Source organism: Tachysurus fulvidraco, chromosome 9 (assembly GCF_022655615.1).
Source record: "Tachysurus fulvidraco isolate hzauxx_2018 chromosome 9, HZAU_PFXX_2.0, whole genome shotgun sequence".
NCBI classification, from domain to species: Eukaryota; Metazoa; Chordata; class Actinopteri; order Siluriformes; family Bagridae; genus Tachysurus; species Tachysurus fulvidraco.
In genome coordinates, this window is record NC_062526.1 from 5,062,551 (window position 1) to 5,081,584 (window position 19,034).

A 19,034-nucleotide genomic window follows, 5' to 3' on the forward strand; every position below is an offset into this window, starting at 1 on the left:
CCTTTGTACTGTAGGGCAAAAACCAAAGGATTACCAAAAACCCTGGCCTTGAGAAGGTACATGCCATCAACACTACAGTTCAAGAAAGGAGATTTATGGTACTTTAAGAGTTTTATCAGACCAGGCTTAATCTTTTGTACCGACCCCTTAAATGTCATGTTCCTTGGACATCTAATATCTGTGTTTAGGCTGCATGGGGCTCCTTTGTTAATCTGCAGGCACTAGCAGGCAAGGAAGAGCATGTGGAGTATTGTAATTTGACATCCATAAAGATCCCCTTTCTCACACAGTATTAAAAAGCACAACAAAATAATCCAGAACACTTATCATTTTTGCTTTACTTTCAGCATAGAAGCCTGACTCTGTCATGTTTTTATCTGAAATGTAATGCAGGAAGATCTGGACTGCAGTAAAGAATTGATTTATATTTGATGAAAGTAAAAGGTGGTCTTGACATGGATGGGCATAGTTTGTCCCATGTCTTTGTTGACTGAAAATCTCTTACTGGGAATCAGCCCCTTCTTCCAATGATTCCTTTTTCCTCCAGCCAAGAGCAGCGGCGCTCGCTGAAGATGATGTCCGTATGGGAGCAGCGTACCACACAGATCCGTAAGCACATCAGAGCCAGCAGTGAAGCCCTGTACAACGAGGAACTCAACCCTCGCCTGACCTCCACCCAGCACCTACGGCCAGACATCACCACTCACCTGGACCGGCCGCTGGTAGTTGAGCCGCGATGCGACTGGGATAAGCCCAGGGACCTGAGAGTCGAAGCAGGTACACCTGAGGACCCCAACCTGCAGGCAACCCCTGATCCCCTCTCCATGGAGCCTCCTCAATCACAGCCCCCACGTAAACACCATCACCGGAGACGTGAAAGAACTTCCAACGAAGGCAGAGAAAATGGTGAAAATGGAGCCTCACGTCATCACGTGCACCACAGCCGCAGCAAGGAGACTGAAGGAACACGAGCCAAAGATGGCAAGACCGAACGCAGCCACAGCCGTGATGCGAGAGCAGAACACAGACACCACCGGTCGCATAGGGCAGGACATGAGGGCAACGGTATTGTTGGCGCCAAGAGTGAGAGACGCTCGCACCACAGAGAAGGCTCACGCTCGGCCAGGGGGGACGGGGAGAGGAGCTCACGAGGGGAGGAGGGGGGCAACGGAGGCCGGAGGAGGCACCGGCAACGGGCTGGCAAGGTGCAGTCTTCACTAGAGGGTGGGGAGCAGAGGGAGAATGGAGATCGAGAAGAGAGCAAGCCTCCAGAAAACAGGTTATTCCATTACAACTACAAAATATATAAATATCTAATTAATAAATAATTAACTAATAAATATTCTTCATTACCAAGTTTCAGTAAACAGACCATTTAATTTTTTTGTCAGTTCATGAATATGTATTATAATCTTGTATATATCTGTTACAAAGACTAAATATCAACATGGCCAGCTAGTTTCTCAGGAGTTTTGACTGAGTTGCAATGACTGAAATGTCTTGCTTTAGATAATATATTATCTCTATATAGCTAGCATTAGCAGTGAGGGTTTTTAATGTCTTAAGAATTCTCAAAAAATTCTGTCAGATTATGTTTTTAGCTAGATGTATAGCCTTGGCAGTTTTTTGTATCTCAACATGAACAAATATGACTTCAAAATCCTCTCAGAAATCCTGTCAGATTTATGTTAGCAAGCATGCTACTGTTATCAATGAATATTGCAAGATTTTATAATAATCCTTTAGCCTATATTAGCAACAAAGCTATTTTTAGCAACAAGGATTCCAAGCATGTTTTTAAACATCCTTTCAGAAACTTATTTTAGCAAGCAGTCTTAGAAAAGTTGGATGTATTTATGAGTTTTAGCTACAGTACTGTAAATATCTTCTTCAGGAGATTTTTTTCTTTCAGGTTTGCTTATGTGAGTTAGCAGGCTAGGATGTAAAGTGTGTAAAGCGAGGCTTCGTACAGTGTAACACGATAATAAATCCCTGCTTTAGACAAACTGAACTGGGTGGAGATATGCTGCCTGCACCTTCTCAGCAGCTTGCAGTGGGGAACCGGTGGGGTCTGGAGAAACCAGAAGATTCGGATAACCAGCGAAATGTCAGTCGCATAGGAGGCCTGGGGGTCCACATCCCCGTCACCATCACTTCTCCACCTGGAGAGACCACTCTCATAGCCAGTATGCACTGCTCTTAATGTGTAATGCTACAAAATAATAGTGAGATTCCATTTGTGCGTCAAAATAAAGTTAATCTAAATCAGTGCTCTGTCTCTGTACTCAAGTGAACAGTATAGACAGTGAGACGGCACCCATAACTGAGAAGAACCTGGAGGAGGTGAACCAGAGCGGGCCACGTCCCATACTTCCTTACAGCTCCATGTTTATCTTCAGCCCAACTAATCCGTGAGTGTGTGTGTATGTGTGTTTATTTATTTATTAGTCTCACATACGCAAACATTCCGAATGACTGCAGAAGGTCTGGACTCCATAGCATCTCGTATTGACAAAGGACCGCCCATAAGAGTGTCTGACTGACAAGTAAAGCAACCAATCAGAGTCAGCATCCGTGAAAATGTAACGTTGATGTCCCTACAGAAACAGCCATGCAAATATTGATGGTTCATTTATGAAAGATGTTAATTTTAGAACTTCTGAAGAACTTTTTCAAGTTTCATGTACCATATGCATCAGATATTCAGCCGAAAGTTTGTGGGCATCATGTCTGAGGCTGAAACTATGTATTTAAGGTACAACCCGGTTCATGGGCAGTCTATTGCAGTTTAAGAAAATATATAACACATAAAACTTCGACCAGACAAACAACAAGTGAATACAACAAAACAGTAGTGCACCATCAGAGTTTATCCAGTTTACGAATATATGTGTTTGAATCTCCTCATTCTTTATCTTTTGTGTACAGGGTGAGACGTTTGTGCCATTACATTGTAAGTCTGCGTTACTTTGAGATGTGTATCCTGATGGTTATAGCCATGAGTAGCATTGCACTGGCTGCAGAAGACCCAGTTAATGCCAACGCTCTGCGGAACTACGTGAGTGTGTCTTACTTTTTGTACATCTTCGTACAACTGTTTGATTACATGCAGTTTCATTACAGCAATCTTCTTTGTTCAGCTTGTCTAAAGCCATCTCTCCGAACAGAACTTTAACATTACCGTTTATTTTGAAAGGTCCTGAAGTATTTGGACTACGTTTTCACCGGTGTGTTCACATTTGAAATGGTAATTAAGGTAAGCTCGCTTAAATTCACTTTTTTAGGCATCGTCAAAGTCAGTCGTTCTTAACAAGATCCCACTGTGCTGTATTCTACTATGTATTCGCTTGACACTGATATAACTATGATGTGTCACTTTACCCACTTTTTTTAGCTCGCCATCTGTCCCCCACATCCGGATTCAGGAATTAATTAGCATAATAAAGCAAGAAAAAAAAATGGCATCATGTACAGTCATGTTGATGATAAATTAAAGTGTTTAATTTTCCTGCCTTTTTTTTATAAGATGGTAGATTTGGGCTTGCTGCTGCATCCAGGCTCCTACTTCAGAGACTTGTGGAATATTCTGGACTTCATTGTGGTCAGTGGAGCTCTGGTGGCATTCGCTTTCTCGTAAGTCATGTTTAAAGAACTTTTCAGTACTTAGCTGAAACGTCAACATCAGTGTGATCACAATTAGTAGTCGTAATGTTTTTTAATCGGATCCTTCGATTAGTCTAATTATTCAATTATGTTTATCATTTAAATTTACTTTAGTTATTAGTGTTATACATATATATATATATATATATATATATATAAAATTGTATTTTATTGCAATTAAATTATATTTACTAATTGAAATTTTTTTAATTTAATACATTAAATTATTTTTATTTAAAATGATTAATTAAAATTAATTGTAATGTCTTAAGGACTCAAGGACTATATTTCTATTATCTATTATTTCTCTCAACTATTTACTATTTCCACTATTTCTTGCTATAATGAATTATTTAGCCATTTTATTTCCGTTTACTCTATTGAAAATTTTTACTGATATGGAAAAATTGGAAAACAAAAAGAAAATCATTTCCTGTATATTAATTTCCCAGTATTAAAGATAATCTTTCTAGACTATCAGTCAATAATAAACCTGTACACTTTAAACAGCTTAATTTCCACATGAAGATTATTCTAGGCATAAGTGTGTGTTGTGTCCCAGAGCCAGACGAATCTCTCTAGGTTTTTTTTTATTATACTTGTGCAGACCTCTGTAGGACGTTTGCTGTGTGCAAAATTAAACCAAGCTTCTAAATGTAGCAGAAAATGATGAGTAAGAGTTTCAACAACTGCTGCTGATACGCTTCGCTCTTGTTCCCTCTATAAAAAATTAACTGAATATACAAACCCAGAGTCGTCTCATTTCAGCTCTTGATGAGTGTCTGTGTGTCATATAGTGTGGAAATGATTGTCATATAATCATTTAGCATGTTTAATTGTTTGAGCTTAATACCTGTTTTCCTTAGGGGTTAGGTTTAGGGTTAGGTTTAGGGTTAGGGTTAGGGTTAGGGTTAGGCTTTAAAGAAAACTGTTCTTAGACAGTTTTGAGAAGCAGCTCAAATCTGATTGCACTGCAATAAACTGCATCTGGATTCAAACACTTTATGATAATATGGCATTAACCTCTTACATATTGTTAGCTATTTAGGAATCAGTTGATACTGATACATGTACTGTATTTACTTCAACCCTTTTTACCAGTACACTGGCAGAATGGAAAGTGACTCGTCAGACATTTCCAATCAGTATAAACAAATGGATTATTTAATCACCGTGAGTCAGATATAAAATGATTCAGGACTCTGTCGGCTTCGATCGGGAGATGTGTTTAAATTTGAGATTTTTATGAACAAACACTTGGGGAAGCTCAGAGAGCGGAAATGGGTTTGATATCACAGTTTGCTTTGAAGATATAAACATTGGTGAAAAAAAACTTTTCCTACAGTATAATAAACCCTAAGTTTAGGTAAAAACAGAAATTCTTATATAAACTTACAATTTCTTAAAGCCTACTTACATACATACTGTATGATCCATTACACAATGCAACTTCCGTTACATTATTCGAATTACATTATTTCAGTCAGAAATCCACTTTACTTTTATGGAATTTTTGAGTAAACGTTCCTTATCGTTCTTTTATGGTTGCCTAGATTTCAAGCTGAGCCAAAGCGATTCCTGATTTTATGAAAATGTTCTAATTTATGTAGACGATCAGAGAAAAATGGACCGCTTGTAATGATATCAACAAGAAAGCGTTTTTAGTTTAAAAGCTTTCAGTTTCAAAGGGTGATTTTATCCGAATCTGTGGTCTCTCACACTTCCTGTCTCCCTGTGTGTAATTTCTGTGCCGTTCTGTCACGTCAGAGCCGTTGTACATACTGTATACCGTGAGCGATCTTTTCTTCTTGTGCTCACTCTCAACTCTCCTTCTTTCTCTCTCTTGTTCAAATGGCGTGAAGGAGCTTCATGGGGTAATGCCTTAACTCTCTCTCTCACTCTCTCTCTTTCTCTCTGTCACTTCCTCTCCTCTCTTTTGTCCTCTTGCCTGTCTGTGCGTAAGTGTGATTTTAATCTACTGTATCTGTTATTCATTCATGTTTGCTACATCACCTAACTTCTCTACCATTCTCCAAAATGACATCATCGTGACGGACAAAACCGAGTCTCACGATCTCTTCTCATGATCTCATGATTTCCATATAAAAATCTATCGTTGCATCTGATAACAGTCTGAAAACAGCCTGAGCAGCCAAATGAGGGCATCGTGGTCCCGGAGCTTACATGTATTTCAGATCAGTGCATGTGATTGAATCTGTGTTTGATCTGATAAATCATGTTGGATCTGTTAATTCAAGGCTGGTCTGGCTCTCCTTCATTACTACACATTGTCAGAATGTTCATTTTTTCCAACTCCAGGCATGTGGAGGAATAAATAGGTTCTTCTAATGCATGTGATCATGAGGTTTACTGGGAGAATACCGTCTATCGCTACAGTATATAGACATCATGTGTAATGTGTGTTCAGTTGAATATAAAGAAGTGACTCTTTCGAATCATCCCGTATAACATAACAGGTTCTGTTAGAAATCCAATTCATGTGATTCTGAGGTTTTATTAAGAAAGATCTGTTATCTTTTTTTTTCAGGTGAAACATAAAAGACTACTAAAGTTGGACTAATTGACTGCATTAAATAATTTTGAGACTGTTACTTTTAGAGCCGATGAAAATCACATGAACTGGATTTTTTTTCAGTAAACAACTACTATGTTTTCAGTCTGTTTTTCTTTGTAAGAAATTGTTTGTGAGACCGCTGTAGAGTGGAATAGCTGCAGTTTGTGCGTCCACCTACAGATGCTTTCTCCAAACCCTGACCTGATCTAATCATCATAGCTCTTTTTTTCCCTTTTCAACATCGCCAAAATGGTCCCTCGACCGATTCCACTGAATTCACGGTTCCACTCATCCAGTCACCGGTTATGTCTCATGCTGTCAGCACAGTTGTGTTGTAGCTTAAAGTCACCCAGAACTTCTTTTTAAAACTGTCAAAACTTAGCACAGCAAAACTCAAAAGCTAATAGAAGGTTACTTATGCAAATATGGAACAAAATCAATGGTAAGAATTTAGATGATTTCTAGATATAACAAGAGTAGAAAGGGGATTTGGTGCTAAAATGAAGACTGGAGAAAGACTGGAGACTGGAGGCAAGCAGAAAGCTGGTAATCCAAGAAAATTCAATAAATGTGATTAAGAAAAAGTGATATAAATGCAAGTACAAGAAAGGTGCAGTGACTAAATACATACAAAATGTGGAAGTATGGGCTATTTATTACATTTTTGATATATGCCAGTCATGAGACACGGGTAAAAGTAATCAGACACAGACACAGACACACACACACACACACACACACACACACACACACACACACACACACCCTTTCCACCTCCACTACCACCACTACTGCATCTGTTCCTCAAAACCAAGGGCCTCCAAATTTCCAACCTACTAATTTCTCTCAGGTGGTAAATGGTTTTTATAGAAGAAGACAACAACCAGATGTTATTTGGGTAGTTTTCCTTTTTCTTATATGAGTATGTCCCCCACGTGAATGGTAAATAATGGAAAAATCTGTCCTTGAGGAAGATGAAAGCATCATCTGTAGCTTGTGCAAAGCCACTTTAAGAAGCGTCATACACATTGGAGTTGCAAATAAACCTTCTATACAAGTTTGAGAAGCCTGATGAAGCTATCTGACAGGACAGTATTTGTGCTGTTCCATACACCATGAAGAGACAGGAATATAACCTAGAAAGTGGACAGAGGTTAGATTGGTCTTCCCTTAATACTTGTGACTTTGTCAAAAGCAACCTTCTTGTAAACATAAGAAAAATAGGACACATAGGTGAGAGACAAAGACTAAAGACCTCATAAACGACTATATATTGGCTAAGCTAAGCAGATATTCATAATGCCCCATTTTTAGAAAAGGCAGTCTTCTACTTGTCTCCTCTCTGGTTGTGTATGAGACTGTATGCTTGTTATATTTTGTGTAAATTCCAAATGAGTCTATGATTAATATTGCTTAAGCATGACAACTCCTGCTGATGCAGTAGATGTCAAAAGTGAGACGTTTCCTCAGACCTCCTTGATGTATTTCCCCATATTTTCCTTTTTTGACAGTGAATCTGTACAATCTTTATCATAATGGACTAGACTTTGTCAGGATAGCACAGTCCAGGAATTGAAAAGAAGTAGCTTTGTTGTATAACCACCAATCCTCTGTACTTTCAATGAACCACCAATCCTCTGTACTTCCAATGAACTACCAATCCTATGTACTTCCAATGAACCACCAATCCTCTGTACTTCCAATGTACCACCAGTCCTCTGTACTTCCAATGAACCACCAGTCCTCTGTACTTCCAATGAACCACCAATCCTCCAAAGCTGGCAGTCCTTTGCATATGTTACGGTCTAGGGACAAGTGAAGAATGCTAAAAGATACTTTCTCCTGCTACTGTCAAGAGTGAGGAACATGTTCAGCCTGATTGCATGGTTTCTAGACTTGGTAGTACTTGATAGAATGCTTCTCAATGATCTAGGGGTTGATTATGACAGGACATCTTCAACAACTTAGCTAGTCTGATAGCAATGGAAGATGATGGTAGGTTTATAATAAAAAACATTCAGCTGCACAGAAAAAAATCCCTTAAAATGAAACGTAATCAGCTGTTTAAGTTCATCTCAGGTGGTTCAGATCAGGTAATTTAGTCTCTCTCTGGCATCTGGCAGCCGACAGAGAAGAAAAAGCAACACGGACTGCTATAAACCACACACAAGTATACACACTCCATTATTAGCTGCTAGCCAGTACTCAAGCACACTTGCCACACATGGGTCATACGGCAGACCAATAAGAACACTTCAGGCTGTATGGAATACTCAGGAAAAGAAATAACGACAGCTTCCTCATACCCACCCTTACCGATGAGCAGGGTGCAGAACTGAAGGGTGTATCGTAAAGCTCTGTCCTTGACCTGATTGAGTTATTAGAAAAAACATGTTTAAAATTTTGACATTTTGACAAAAAAAAAAGTATTTTAAAAGTTTAAGGTGACTTTAAGGCCAACTTTGAAAGCCTTTGGACTTTCAAACTACATGTTTTGAAATGTTTATTTATTTATTTATTTATTTTTAAATATAAATATATATATATTTTTTTTATATATTGCACAGTGATGAGAATATAACTGCTAGTCCTATTGTAGTCATAGTTTCTATCCTAATTTTACCGTGTTGTAAGCAGTGATAATATTTACCCTGTGTTTGTTTCATTCATTTATTAGATCGCATCAAAGCCCAAACAGGTGGGGAACATATGTTCATTCTTTCTTCTTGAGTCCCAATCCCCTCTAACTCCATCTTCTAACCTTGTCCTGTTAATTAAGAAAGGACTCTGGCACTGGCTTTCTGTTAACTTTCATCAGAAACACGAGACCTCACAAGTGTATTAATTTAGCTTAAATGCAGAAGGGCTTCTGCAAAAGCCATCAGGAAGACCAGTGTGGTGTGATGTATCCTATGGGTTCTAAACACCAGGCCAGGAGATGCTTTGCAGTGCACAGATTTTCCTCGAGATTAAATCTGGGCAATATATCAGCTGGAGTTGTGAACCCTTGATATATTACATATTAGCTGTGAGAGTGAGAGTGCTGTGTCGTGATTTAGTTTCAGATGAAAGCATGCTGAACTAATGTGCGTCAGAGAGCATGGGTAAGGTGCATGTTGGTATTGAGTGATTAGAACAAGGGAATAACCTTTGTGTAATCTGTGTGGCCATGATATTGTCCTGTGCAGACTTTTGCCTAGTCTTCAGTGAGAGCAATGGTTTATTTGTAGATTTATGGATATATATGACCTGGTTGGTTCAGAATTGACTGCAGGGTATTTCAAGTGCTATCTTTTTAGTTTCGTCTAATATTTATTGGAATAAATTTATATCCAAGTAGGGTCGCAAGTCGTCGATACGACGCATTCGGACTCCACGGTAGCACTGTCTGTATCGAATATTTGTCATATTTGTCAAGTTCCTTCGAATCATACAGTATATCAGCATTTTTCATGCACAGGATACTCATGTTTTTGTCTCTGTTGTGCAGTGATTGCTCAGTGATAGTGCTTGAACAAGATGTGATACTGTTAATATTGTTTTTGGTTTCATTGCATCACTGGAAGACCCAAAAGGTACCTGCTCAAGCATGAAGTCTTTCCTTGAGCTTGAGGCATTCCATTTTTTTCAACATAGCATTTTAATATGATAAATGACACCTAGCTGAGATAATACAACATGAAAAAGGATTCGATTTGTCCAGTAGGTTGTGCCACATTAGGAACATTGATTGAAGATTGAAACAGCATCTGATGGTTTGTGTGAATTTACATATTACTGTGTATTAAATCAGAAAATCCAACAATAGCGTGTGTACCGTAACTTTTAGCATTTAGCCGTGTGAGGTGATAGATTTAAGAAATAAATTGACACATTATGCCTAAAGTCACTTTGCACGCTGATATGTTATTGGAATTTCGTCGTTCTTGTTGCATTTTTCAGGGGACTTTTATTTGTTTTCCGTGGTGCGAAACTGATTTAGGCTTATTTTCCTGAACATTCAGTAATAGGCTGTGCTTGTGCAGCGAACTGACATTAGAGTCTCCTAATTTGATTTGAGACATTTAGAGGCCATCGCCTGGATGGATCACAGCTTGGTTTCCATGCCAGTCACGCTGTGTCTGACCGAACCATTTTTTCCAGATCTTGTTCTTTGGTTTTCTTTACAAAAAGGTCCTCTGCTCACTTGGTGGTTTCTGTTTGATTTGCTTTACATGCTTAAGAAAGCTGTATTTTCCTGATGGATTGTCGATGTGGTTACTTTCTCTTTTTGCATGACAGCAATTTGTTCCCCACACGAAACAGAAATGTCTCTCTTTTCCTGGATTTGAGTTTCTTCTCTTTCATTGCTTGTGGTTGTATAAATCTGATGTACAAAATGTTTTGAACTCTAAAATTGAACTTTAAAATTGCATGACTGAAAATTATATAGGTTTCCGAACTAAAACTAACATTCAGCCTAGAATCTATAAAGCAGACTAAGTAATAATAGCATGCTGATGATGTTTAACAGTCTCAGATCATTTAATGCAGGATTATATGATATTTGAAAAATACTGTATGGTCATGTGCTTTTGTGTCGGTCGGGTGTAATATACAGATCATCGAGCAAACCACAGTGGATTTGAGGTCTGTGAGTAATACATTTGTACTGGTGGATGCCAGTAACACCAGGTGTTTTAGTTCATCTGGTCATTGGTGCTAGAGTCTGTTTGAATGAATACAGTATGCACAGCATTATTAATTCCTTGCATATTTTCTTTCTGATGTCTATTTAATATCTAAAAATAAACAAGAAAAAAAACCCCTCTCCATGTGTTGAAGTGGTTTACATTTAAACACTGAGCAGAATTAATAGCTAATCATTTTAATTACATTTTGTAGAGGGACCAAAGGAAAAGACATCAGCACCATCAAGTCTCTCAGGGTGTTAAGAGTCCTGCGGCCATTGAAGACGATCAAACGCTTACCGAAGCTGAAGGTAAAAATAAACCATTGTCTTTTTTACCATTTAAACTTTAAATACGTCTCCTAAAACATCAGCTCTGACAGCAGTGCTGACTAAATGTAATTCAAATTGCTGGGTTGTTTATGTTAATGTACTTGTATATTTGATATCTTATCATAGGAACCTGTATGGTGGATATGCCATATATGAGCTTAATAATATACGATTGTGTTATCTAACAAAGAAAACGTCCAATTGTTGTTATGGTGATGTTTTTCTGAGGGGTTATTTGGACATATTTGCTAATACTGTAATATAGTAATATAGTCCCTGGTGGTGGTCCAGCAGCAGCATCCTGCTCTCTCACGGCCGCAGCCAGGGTTCGATTCCTAGACAGGGAACCAGCTCAAGCCACTGAAGGGTTAACTCTTAATTTTTGTCCCCAAACCTGGATAAAATGTGAAAGTTGTGTCAGAAAGAGTATCGGCGTAAAACCTGTGCCAAATCTAAATACGTGGATCGGATAATGTAATGTGGACGATCTGTGATGGCCCAGAACAGTGAGCATCTGAAGGGGCAATGGCATATTATTACATTATACTATGGTTATATACATGACTATTATTGTACTGTAAATAATTTTGAGAATGGTGAGCATGGTGGCTTAGAGGTTAGCATAGGATTGGTTCATTTCCTGTTTGCACAGAGTTTGCATTTATTCCCCATGCTCTGAGGGTTCCTCCTGGTTCTCTAGTTTCCTTCCCAACTCCAAAAGCGTGGACTGGCATCTCTACGAGCAAGTCGTGGCCTAATGGTTAGAGAGTCTGACTCGTAATCCTAAGGTTGTGGGTTCGAGTCTCGGGCCGGCCACGACAGAGGTGCCCTTGAGCAAGGCACCGAACTCCCCAACTGCTCCCCGGGCACCGCAGCATAAAAATGGCTGCCCACTGCTCTGGGTATGTGTTCACTGCTGTGTGTGTGCACTTTGGATGGATCAAATGCAGAGAACAGATTCTGAGTATGGGTTAACATACTTACCCATATGTCACGTCGCTTTCGTCACTTATAGATTAAATTGTTTGTAGTGTGTCCTGTGATTGGTTTAGACCTTGTCTACAGTTTCCCCAGCTCTGTACCATGAGATTAATTTTCTTCAACTGCAACTGTCTGTTGTATATATATATATATATATACAGTGATATATATCAGTTGTATATATCACTTATATTTTTGTGAGATCTTAATTTTGCATTTTTAAAAGAAGTCTCCAGTTTTGTTCCAGTCAAAGTTAAAGCTGTGATTTTAGGACTTTTTGACAGGCTGCATTTTTTTGTGTGTGTTTTCAAGAAACAGATAAATACTTTGTCCCGGCTTTTTTTTTTTTTTATAGCTGCGATAACATGAGCTAACTTTTGTTTGTTCCACAACATTGAGTGAATAAAACATGATGGTTTTTAATAAATAATAAAACAATTTTTTCGTGTTGGCAAATGGTATATCCTATCTATTATATTAAATATAATATTAATATTGACCTCAAATGACATTCTGTAGTTCTTGTATTGCAATAATCAATGCTTAAAAATATGTCTTGTCAAAATAGATAATTTTTTGTGTTACTTCCTAACTTAAACACATTATTCACTCCAGAATATGATCCTATGCTGTCCAAATCAACAATCCCAGTACCTCCTTAACTGCATTACGGTTTCAGCAGGTTGGTGTATTGTTGCGTTGGTGTTTCCTGTAGGCTGTGTTCGACTGCGTGGTGAACTCCCTGAAGAACGTGCTGAACATCCTCATCGTCTACATCCTCTTCATGTTTATCTTCGCCGTCATTGCTGTACAGCTTTTCAAGGGCAAGTTCTTTTACTGCACGGATGAATCCAAAGGCCTAGAGAGGGACTGCAGGTAAAGTCCATCACCGCCGCACTAAACTCTCGCATCTGCAGCTCCCCCTGTAGGCACAAAATGGTACAATCCTCAACTAATACTGTGAGGATCGAGAATGCAGTCGAGCTTAAGAGATTATAAAGTAAAGACGTTCACTGGAACAGATAGTTTCTTGGGTCTGGAGGCAAGAATAATAACAGTGCAAAACTTTTCACCCCCAGGGTCTTCCTGTGGAAAAAGTAAGACTTCTGACATAAAATCATCAGATAAAATAACTTCAAAATCTTATTATTATATTAATTTGAGTATACAAAAGGCAGTTCGGCACAGTATCACTCTAATACGACTACTGATACTACTATTTGTCCATTTTAGTAACTTCTGTGAATCATAAAGCTGCACAAAGCTTTTCTTGTTGTTGTAAATGAAATGAAATCTTTATCTTTGTTTGTGTAACGTGTACAAACTTTTACACTGTATATCTGCTGATGTTTCTGACTGTATGTGTGTCTTTAGAGGGCAGTTTCTGGAGTACGATAAACACGAGGTCTCGGCTCAGCCCAGGGAGTGGAAGAAATATGACTTTCATTATGATAATGTGCTGTGGGCTTTTCTTACACTCTTCACTGTGTCAACAGGAGAGGGCTGGCCTACGTAAGTGTACACACACAAACACACACAAGCACACACACAGACAGTTATAACACACACAAACAAACGTATGCACACACACACACACACACACACACACGTGTACACACACACAGACAACTATAACACACAAACTCAAATTTGCGCGCACACACAGACAAATATAACACACACACACAAGCACACACACAAACACACACAAGTACACACACAGACAATTATAACACACAAACAAACGTATACACACACACACACACACACACACACACACGTACACACACACAGACAACTATAACACACAAACTCACATTCGCACTCACACACTTGTGCGCAAACACAGACAATTATAACACACACAAACACACATGCACACATACATGCACACACACACACACATACACACACAAATACACTTATATACACACACACACACACCCATGCACACATACACACAATTATAACACACATGTATACACACACAAGTATAACACACGAACACATGTATGCACACACCGATAGATATTTTATAATTGATTATTTTTTAGGAAATTACCTTGAATTTACTGGAAAAAGATGATTTTTTTTCAAGACGAATTTACTGGAAAAAGACACACTACACATGCAGACACTGGCACTTTTATCTATAATAGTCTTCGATAGTGTATAATAGTTATAATAGTCAAATAATACTTTACTTTATCAACTAAAGACCAAACACCAGTGCAGATTAAATACAAATAAAATCTGTGTGATGGTAAACTTATTAGACTGAAAGGGAAAGGTTTTAGGAGGACACACTTCTGCTAATAATACAGGTTACTTTTACACCAGCTTTATAGGAAGGTGAAATTTGTGTGCTTCAGACTTGTGAGCCAATAGTGAAAAAGCATGCTGGATACTTGTCTTGCTGTATTTTAGTAGAAATTGCACACATGAAAAAATAGTTAATCATCATGATGTTGTCTGAACCACAAATTAATACAATGAAATGAATAGAGTTCCACAGTATTGAAGAGTCCATCTTGACTATTTTCTTTGTGCTACAGTATAAATTGTCTTAGCAGTACATTATTAACATCTATGAGCTCTGAGTTATGAGACCTGAATAAACCCAAGGAACCCAAGGAACAGGCAGCATGAATAACTTTTACACTAGTGCAAGGGATTTGCAGAGTTCTTCATGTTCAATTATTTTTTTCTCCTTTGCCTTTCTGGTGCAGTTATTTCTTATTTATGCACATTTATGCATTCAGTGTGGTTTTTTTTTAGGATTAAAAGCCACTAAAAGCCTCACTCCACTTTAGATATCTCTTTCTGTCCCACTGTGACTTTATAGCTCAAAGTGTGTGACGTTTTAGAGAGAAGCTAATCGGAGCAGAGCACGTGTCAGGAAAATCCTGCTTTCTCTGTATTTCCCTCTGTCTCTCTCTGTCTCTCTCTCTCACTCTCACTCTCTCCCTCACACACACACACACACACACACACACACACACACACACACACACACACACACACACACACACACACACACACACACAGCTAACTGAGGATGTGCCTCGTGACCCACTTACTTAATTCTACATGATTTATAGCTTATTTAATGAAGTTCACAGGACTGACTCCAGACCAGGTCACCAGTGCAGTTCCCTACGTCCTCTTTCCCTTTCTGCCCTCATTTTGTGATGAAATCATGAAACGAAGTAGGTTATTAAATAATTCACTCATGCGATGATGTAAGTTTATAGGTGGAGCAAAAAAAAAAAAAAGTTAATTAAATACACCATGCTCCCCAGATATGAAACTTTGCTGCACTTTTATTACTGTAGTAGAAGTGCTGATGATCTAACATTAATAGGCATGAGATTAATGTTGTTAATTAATCTCCTGCCTATTAAAACTTCTCCCAGCTCTGCATTTTGGCTCAGATTTTAAAACTTTTACATTAAAGCTGTGTAATTTTTATTAATCGCTGTGTGTTTGGGTTCTCAGGGTTCTGAAGCACTCTGTGGATGCCACCTTTGAGGACAAGGGTCCAAGTCCTGGTTACCGCATCGAGATGTCCATCTTCTACGTGGTCTACTTTATTGTCTTCCCTTTCTTTTTCGTCAACATCTTCGTGGCCTTGATTATTATCACGTTCCAGGAGCAGGGCGACAAAGCCTTGTCCGAGTGTAGTCTAGAGAAAAACGAGGTAAGAACCAGGCTGAACGATTCAGTACCAGGTTTCACAGGGCTCTGAAAAAAAGAGCTCTAAAATTAGCCTAAAAGCTTTATAAGAATAATATATATATATATATATATATATATATATATATATATATATATATATATATATATATATATATATAATTCTTATAAAGCTTTTAGGCTAATATATATAGAGTTATTAGCCAACTCTCCAGGCTTGTAAAAGCTCTAGTGCGCTTCTTAACTGACCTCCATAAAAATGGTCACAAACACAATAACATAATGTGTGACGTCGTTCGTTAAAACTAATGATAATTTCTCGATTCACGCATGGGGACGATGATTTTATGGTTGAAGATAACAGTTAATGAACAAGCACTTGGAGTGTTTGATATCACCATTTACTTTAAGATAGAAATATTTGTGTGAAAGATTTTTATATCTTTAGGTAAAAACAGAAATGCTTCAGAAGTAGGACAATGCAGTATCTTAAAGTGAAAACATGGACACAACAAACCAATTTTATTTTTTATTTTTCATTTTGTTAAATACTACTAATAAAATAATAATAATAATAATAATAATAATAATAATAATAATAATAATAATAATAATAGGGGGGCACGGTGGCTTAGTGGTTAGCATGTTTGCCTCACACCTCCAGGGTTGGGGGTTCGATTCCCACCTCCGCCTTGTGTGTGTGGAGTTTGCATGTTCTCCTCGTGCCTCGGGGGTTTCCTCCAGGTACTCCGGTTTCCTCCCCCGGACCAAAGACATGCATGGTAGGTTGATTGGCATCTCTGGAAAATTGTCCGTAGTGTGTGAGTGTGTGAGTGAATGAGAGTGTGTGTGTGCCCTGCGATGGGTTGGCACTCCGTCCAGGGTTTATCCTGCCTCGATGCCCGATGACGCCTGAGATAGGCACAGGCTCCCCGTGACCCGAGGTAGTTCGGATAAACGGTAGTGAATGAATGAATGAATGAATGAATGAATGAATAATAATAATAATAATAATAATAATAATAATAATAATAATAATAATAATAATAATAATAATAATAATAATAATTGTTTGAGTCATATTTTATATTATTATGCATTGTATTATGTATTATTTATTCTATTTATAATAAAATCTATAAATTAAGGGCATGTCTACTGACCTTTAGCTGACCAATAAAGCTTTGCCGTAGTGATTATTGTATAAAATCATTTGCTTATTGTCTGAAAATTTGTCTGATAACGTAGTTAGCTGATTAAAAATTTACTTCAGTATACATTTAAATGATAATGAAGTTTAGTACCAAATTTGAATTCCTAAATTAGCCAGTCGTAATGCATTTCTATATTGTGATTAACGCTGAACAAAACAATAATGAATGTTTAGCACTGTTGCAACTGCGGCTGTAAGAAGCTGAACATCAACACACCAGAGATCAGATATCATGAGCTCTGAAGCATTATATTAACTAGTAACTAGAGTTTGCCTTTTCAGCACTAAGCTAAATGCCACATTTTAATCTAATGCCTAAACACTGATGCGTGTAGAGCTGACATTTCCCAAACGTAAGCTCTTAACATCTCAGCTTATTACACTGCACCGGCATAGTTAAGTATATTATACAGACTTGTTCAGTGGTTAATAGAACAGGTAATAATCAGAGTGGGGAATGTAATTCTCTCCTCAGGTGTCACATAGGCAGCTCCTTTTATTAAAAGTAGGTAGTTCTGCATCAGTTTGAACATTTTAGTGTACACAGTGGTGCTGCAGTCATTTGTCACGCTCGCTGGTGCATTGTGGTCTTTTGATGTGAAGTCAGTCATGCTAACAGATGAAGCAGGTACGGGATGAAATCAAGGACACGATTGATTCTGCAGCCTGGATAACAGACACAACACCAACACAAGCGAGTTTTTTTGCAGCTCAGTGCAGCGGAAGAAAATCAGACGACATCAGATGACTCTTGTCTTTTCTCCTCTGAGATTCTGAGCTCATGTACAGTCAGTCTGCAGAGGCAGCACTGACTAACTGTCCAGATCCTCGTCCTGCACGTCTCTCACGTCTCTGGACCCCAGGGCTTCGTTTGCAGCATGAAGGAGTGCAGACGAGATCAAAACATTTTGCTTTAAAAGCTGCCAGTTATTTTTAAAATCAAGTAAAAAATGAAATTTGAAGGATCTGTTACATGACACAAAAATAAACGGTATGGTAGTCTGATAGATAATCTGGTAAACTGGTTGTTAATCTGGTAGTCTGGTAGTTAATCTGGTAGTCTGATACATGTAGATAATCTGGTAGTCTGGTTGTTAATCTGGTAGTCTGGTAGTTAATCTGGTAGTCTGATACATGTAGATAATCTGGTAGTCTGGTTGTTAATATGGTAGTATGGTAGTTAATCTGGTAGTCTGAAAGTTAATTTGGTAGTCTGGTGGTTAATGTGGTAGTCTGGTAGTTAATATGGTAGTCTGATAGATATTGTGGTAGACTGGTAGTTAATCTGGTAGTCTGATAGTTAATCTTGTAGTCTAGTAGTTAGTCTGATAGTTTGGTAGGTAATCTGGCAGTTAATCTGATAGCTAATCTCTTAATTTGGTAGTTAATCTGGGAGTCTGTTAATTAATCCGGTAGTCTAGTGGTTAATCTGGTAGTCTGGTATTTAATCTGGTAGTCAATCTGGTAGTCTTGTATTTAATCTGGTAGTCTAGTGGTTAATCTGGTAGTCTGGTATTTAATCTGGTAGTCAATCTGGTAGTCTTGTAATTAATCCGGTAGTCTAGTGGTTAATCTGGTAGTCTGGTATTTAATCTTGTAGTCAATCTGGTAGTCTTGTAATTAATCTGGTAGTCTAGTGGTTAATCTGGTAGTCTGGTAAATAATCTGGTAGTTAATCTGGTAGTCTGTTAATTAATCCGGTAGTCTGATAGGTAATCTGGTAGTTAATCTGGTAGTCTGATTGTTAATCTAATAGTCTGGTAGTTAAACTGGTAGTCTGCGTCTGGTAGTTCTTTATTCAAGCTAAGAACATATTATTTATGCTTTAAATAAATCGTCCTTCGTATTTTTTTCCCCAAAGACAGTATGCTTCACAAATTAAGGAGCGTAGGTAAGGTGAAGCA

At 38.1% G+C, this 19,034-nt stretch overlaps 1 protein-coding gene across 19 annotated transcripts in view; it reads left to right on the forward strand.

Moving 5' to 3' along the window:
• The window catches only part of cacna1ba (calcium channel, voltage-dependent, N type, alpha 1B subunit, a), a 129,602-nt gene that overhangs the window by 80,831 nt on the left and 29,737 nt on the right, over nt 1–19,034 (forward strand). For 12 of the 19 annotated variants that reach the window (XM_047818817.1, XM_047818820.1, XM_047818816.1 and 9 more), the window contains 12 exons: nt 548–1,279; nt 2,002–2,186; nt 2,291–2,411; nt 2,929–3,058; nt 3,197–3,256; nt 3,527–3,633; nt 5,526–5,537; nt 8,916–8,936; nt 11,123–11,219; nt 12,937–13,097; nt 13,596–13,733; nt 15,720–15,921. In XM_047818817.1, coding sequence (XP_047674773.1) covers nt 548–1,279; nt 2,002–2,186; nt 2,291–2,411; nt 2,929–3,058; nt 3,197–3,256; nt 3,527–3,633; nt 5,526–5,537; nt 8,916–8,936; nt 11,123–11,219; nt 12,937–13,097; nt 13,596–13,733; nt 15,720–15,921 — 1,966 coding nt within the window. The remainder of the gene's footprint in view (nt 1–547; nt 1,280–2,001; nt 2,187–2,290; nt 2,412–2,928; nt 3,059–3,196; nt 3,257–3,526; nt 3,634–5,525; nt 5,538–8,915; nt 8,937–11,122; nt 11,220–12,936; nt 13,098–13,595; nt 13,734–15,719; nt 15,922–19,034) is intronic. The other 7 variants (XM_047818821.1, XM_047818825.1, XM_047818824.1 and 4 more) reach the window with 1 other exon arrangement.